This window comes from Neodiprion pinetum, chromosome 1 (genome assembly GCF_021155775.2).
Source record: "Neodiprion pinetum isolate iyNeoPine1 chromosome 1, iyNeoPine1.2, whole genome shotgun sequence".
NCBI lineage: Eukaryota > Metazoa > Arthropoda > Insecta > Hymenoptera > Diprionidae > Neodiprion > Neodiprion pinetum.
The window spans coordinates 36,441,117-36,446,325 of NC_060232.1; the positions used below are offsets into that span (position 1 = coordinate 36,441,117).

General features: G+C 42.6%; 1 protein-coding gene across 1 annotated transcript; it reads right to left on the minus strand.

Moving 5' to 3' along the window:
• Positions 1–202: 202 nt before the first annotated feature.
• LOC124221499 (glucose dehydrogenase [FAD, quinone]-like) lies at positions 203–3,127 on the minus strand. Its single transcript, XM_046631590.2, has 7 exons — positions 3,004–3,127; positions 2,573–2,801; positions 2,340–2,468; positions 1,702–2,258; positions 1,110–1,572; positions 663–1,033; positions 203–563 (listed from the first exon to the last, which is right to left on the minus strand). The coding sequence occupies exons 2-7, from the start codon at positions 2,778–2,780 to the stop codon at positions 453–455; spliced, it is 1,839 nt and encodes a 612-aa protein (XP_046487546.1). The 5' UTR covers positions 2,781–2,801; positions 3,004–3,127; the 3' UTR covers positions 203–452.
• Between the last annotated feature and the right edge of the window lie 2,082 nt (positions 3,128–5,209).

Consider the following 5,209-nt stretch of genomic DNA (forward strand, 5'->3'; position numbering starts at 1 on the left):
ATAATTGTCTTTCTGTATTAAAAGGTAAATCATGCACCACCAAACCTTGAAATAAGACTACCAAGCACCACCAAACGACTCTCAAGCGATGCCAAAAATAAAAGTTTAATAATCCAAGGTTGAGGGGCGAGTTTCACTTAGCTTAAAACCTTCTTGGCTGGAATTATTGACCCACAACTGAGAAAGAATCCAAATTTTGCAATTTGATTTTATTCATATTTTCATAATTATCTTTAATTTTCATAGGTATAATAACATTCTCCACTACAGATGGTGAAATTGACCTTGTTGAGTCACATTGAATCATTGGCATGTAATAAACATTGCAGTGATAAGTGAAGAGAGGATCGAAATGAAATTTGCGTTAGCCGGTTTGACAAGGAAAGAAATATTCATCGGCTTATTTTTCATTGCTAACTAACAAGAATATGTTTTCAAGTTGGAACAGACATCTAGAGCTTCAGGTTCTTCGAGCAATCGGTCGAATACATAGCTTTCTTGATAAAATCGGCAGCACGTTCTCCAATCATGATGGTTGGCGCCCCAACATTGGCCGAGGTCACCTTTGATAAGAATTGTAATTGTATTTCTCGTTATCACATATTTCCACGTCACAAGTCTCGAACAATTATAATCTGTACATCTACGACCGAAATGTTTACCTGAGGCATAATGGAGGCATCTGCAACTCGAAGACCGGTTATACCATGAACTCGTAACTGGGAGTCAACCACTGCTAACGGGTCGGATGATGGTCCCATCTTACAGCTACCAACCTGGTGAAACTGAGGAACAGTATCTTGTCGCACTGCACAGGCCCAATACTCAGAGCTGGGAAAAGTGAAGTTGGAGCAAGCCTCGATTACTGTGGCGGCCATGGTGAAGTTTTGAGCTTTGAAGGCCTCAGTATCCGCCAATCTCAAGATATGTTCTATGCCTTGAAGAAGACCATTCACGTCCCTATCATCGTCTAAGTAATTGGCCCATATAATTGGGTCCTGAAAAGGATTGTTCGAAGCTAGGCTGATTCGTCCTGAAACACAAGGTGTCGATGTTGGTAAAATTACAATGATATGTACGTGTTCCTTTCTTTTCCTACGTCACAGTACCTCTACTCTTGACGTGCGTGTATGTCGTTGTAAAAGTGATGGTTTGTTTTCCCGTGCTCTGCAAAGCATCGATTTCACCCGGTGCACAGTTCGTGGGGCTAATAGTGGGGTAGATCTGGATGTCCGGGTGGTCGTCCGTCGTTTCGTTACTCGCCAATGCGCTCGTGATCTCGATAGGTGTAGCACTGGACAAGGGACCTGTCTGAAAAGCCAAATACTCAGTGGCGGTGGCCCAGTTGTTATAGTAGACGTCGGGCTCGTTCACGGTAAATGGGATAGAGAAGCCCGGTTGGTCATGAAGATTCATTCCGACGCCAGGCAAGTCCTTGACAACATCGATGCCAAACGATGTCAGATGATCCTTCGGCCCGATGCCGGAATGGAGTAAAATATGTGGTGTCTTGATAGCACCTGAAGACAGGATGACTTCTCGGTTTACCTTCACCGTCTTCAGATCCCCGTTCTGCGGAAAATTCAAAAGTGCAGTGAAATTCGTGAATTTCACAAGAACTCAAGTCGCGACCTTGACATCCACCAAGTTGGTCTTTGGAATTGCATATCTATGATACTCAGGATCGCATGATGATATTACCTTGTAATACTCGACACCGACCGCTCGATCATTCTCAACGACGACCTTAGTCACGTAAGAGTTCAGAGACACGTCGAGATTCTTGCGATTTCTAGCCGGCCACAAAAATGCCCTTGCGCTACTACGTCTAACTCCTTTTTTTTGTGTTGCCTGCGGGATCGAGAAACCGGTTCTTTTCTCGCCGTTCAGGTCGTTGCTTACGCCAAACCCTGACTGAATGGCTGCTTGTAATATGGTGTAACCAAGGGGATGTTGGTAGGGAAATCTCTCGACCGAAAGCGGTCCACCTGTCGCATGGTACTCGCTTCCGACCCGATCGATTTCACCGTTGTCTTCCGACTTTAGGAAAAACGGTAGCACGTCCTTGTACGACCATCCCTCATTGCCCATTGCAGCCCAGTTGTCGAAGTCGGTAGGATTGCCTCGCGCGTATGTCATTCCCGTGATGACTGTGCTACCCCCGAGAGATCTCCCCCCTGACCAGGAGCAGGAGCCATTTGTAGACATGCAGCAATTGGTCTCGTTTGACGTGTCATAATTCCAATCGATTTCGGATCCTGAAGACATTGCGTTCATCTTATTCTCGAATTGTTGTCATCAGCTGTTGGAAGAGTCAGTTGTGTTCGTTATTCTCTTACCTATCAAATCCAGAGTAAGGCTAGGAATTTGCGTGACTGCTGACTCGTCGTCACCAGCTTCCAGAACCAGGACTGTTACGTTTTGCACTTCGCTCAGTCTGGCGGCCACCACGGAACCCGCACCTCCACCTATTGTAAAAAAGCCGCAATTGTCCCAATATTTTATCGGGTCGACATACGATTTACTTTTTCGAACATCGAAACAAGCTTCCACGTATCGTCAACTAACTCACCGCCAATTACAATGTAGTCGTACACGTCGGCAGGTTCTTTTATTGATGTGATTCGCTCGCATATACCGGAAACCTTTTCATCGACTCGCGTGAACTCATCCAGAAGGGACATGAAAACCAATATTGCCGAAGCATTGCAGAGGCTTTGAAAAGTCGGTCCCGGTAGGGACACGTTGCAGGTACTCGGCGGGCTGAAGCTGTACGTCATCGTTGCCAGAGTAATAATGATCTATGTAAAGATCAGGAGTATGTCAAAACTTTGAAACGTTCTGTGATACAGTATTTCAAACCTGAAAGTCCCGAGAACTCAATGAAAATTTACTGCTACAATTGAATTACGGTACAGAATGTTCATTCGTCGGCGTATATATAAGGTCGAGTTGACTATAAAGCGAAAAAGAATATAACGGAATAGAGTCAAAATGACTTACTTCTTCGAGATTCGATAACACTTGAATGCCTGGAATATTAGTTGCGAACTTTCAAGTGGACGTTAGAAGCGGAGCAGAATGATGTCTGCTTCGCGATTACCTCTAGACTAGCTGAAATCTTTCATCGTAACACCAAATTATATAACTACTCATCGTTGTCAACTGAGCTACCGAACATACGTCAACTCAGATCGTTTGACGTCGAATTACGTGATAGGCATGTTTAAAAGGTTTTCGGATTGTCAGCGGAATTACACCTTACGATTCAACGACACTTGAACACACAACAATTTTGGCTGAATAAACAACTTGCGCAATACTGGAGTCGATAACAAGGTACTCAGTATCTCACAATTTAATTATAAACGAAGGTCGAACTTCAGCGAATGAAAATAGTAAATATGAAATGTTTGAATTATGTTTGATATGTTTATTCTGGCTTTGAATTGAAAATTGAATGTCTCAAATTGGATTATGGGAGGAGTTTTATCGTACGGTTCAATGATTCCTGAACACACGATGATGTCACCTAAATAAACGACTTCCATAATACTGGAAATGATTCCCAAATAATGAGAATATTATTTCAAATTGTAATTAATTATAAACGAAGGCCAAATTTCATGTAATGAAACTAATAAATATGAAATTTTTGAAACATAGTAGGCTGACTTACAGATCAGAAGAGACATTTTTACCAAATCCCAAAAGTTTCATATTTATTATTTTTATTTTTCTCCATTGCTTGGGCTATGAGCTAGGTAGTAAGTGCCGGAAAAGACGAAAAATAGAAGCAGAAGTTGAAAAAAAAAAGATGAAGAAGAAGGAGAAGAGCGAAGCTGGAAGAAAGTTAAGAATTCCTTCAGAGCCAGATGCACTCGGAATAACTCCTCTCAAGATCCGTCTTGGGTAATGGTTCCACCTGCAACGGATGGATTCGACAAGTCTAACGAAGGTGTCCCAGCGCCGGCACTGACAACGAAAGTACCCGAGTTGTACCTTACCGATTTTCATCATCGTTCAAGGGGTAAAACCACGCCAACGAATAACAGATGCAACCTATGAGGCTAAAAGTTGATATAGGGAATAACGTTCAATTGGTTATATCAAAAAATTGAACAGCATTATCGAAAAACTCTAAAAAATTGATTTTCCCGGGTGATTAAACTGCAGGGGAAGTTTTCACCGCTAAATCAGCAGTCTGAAAAAATACACATCCAATGTTTTTTGTTGTTCACCTCGGGCACTTCTTTAGCGAGCTTAATGATATGGACCTGCGATCATCATCAGCTTTTCCATTTTCCAGAAGTCGTACTGCAGAAATTTCGCGTATTACAATTTTCCCCAGAAACACGTGTTCCTGTTTTTTCCAAGTCGCCTCACACAACATCGAAGCGAAAATTCATCGTCGCGACGCAGTTGAGTATAAGGATATGTGCAGTAGGCGTCAAACGTCGCGTGACTTAGCGACAGGTGAAGAAGATTTTTCGCGGTTACCTCCTGAAGAGGATGGGGGATGATGATGTCGATATTTCATCGTTTCACCGCGATATTGAAACGGTGCTCGGTGAAACGCTACGGGATTGAATTTGTCGTCAGAATGGTTTTCTTCGCGACTTAACGCCTCTCGCGACTCGCCTCTTGCGTCCTTTCCCGAAACCCGCGAGGTGTCACAAATAGATACCGAACTCGTAGTTACGTTCAAAATCGTACCCGATACGGCACAATACAAATTCCAGACATCCGTTTCCATCCTGAAACTTTTCACGTACGGCTTCACTTTGGGTATCAAGACTTTGCCATATGCCCGAATCACGTTATTGACGCTATTAGCAGTGACCTGATTCGGAAACGGGAATTTGAATTGATGTATGAAAAATACGACACCAAATGCACGTATGAAAATGCTCTTTGCATACAGCGCACTTTAGCCTTATAAACCCAGTAGAGACCATTTTAAGTGTTTATCATAATTCTTCAATACCGGGCAGTTTTTTCGAATTGAAAAAGGATCATCGAAAGACCCGGATGGATAGACTATTTTTTTCCGACTCAACCAAAATAACATTTTTTATTTGATGAGCAGGATAAAAGTGGTATATTATTCCCTGAGATATGCGGGAAATATGAGGCCATATTTTTATACTGACGTATAACATCTTAGCACTCGGTACGTGGAATTTGGTAGGACTAATTTCGCGAATGC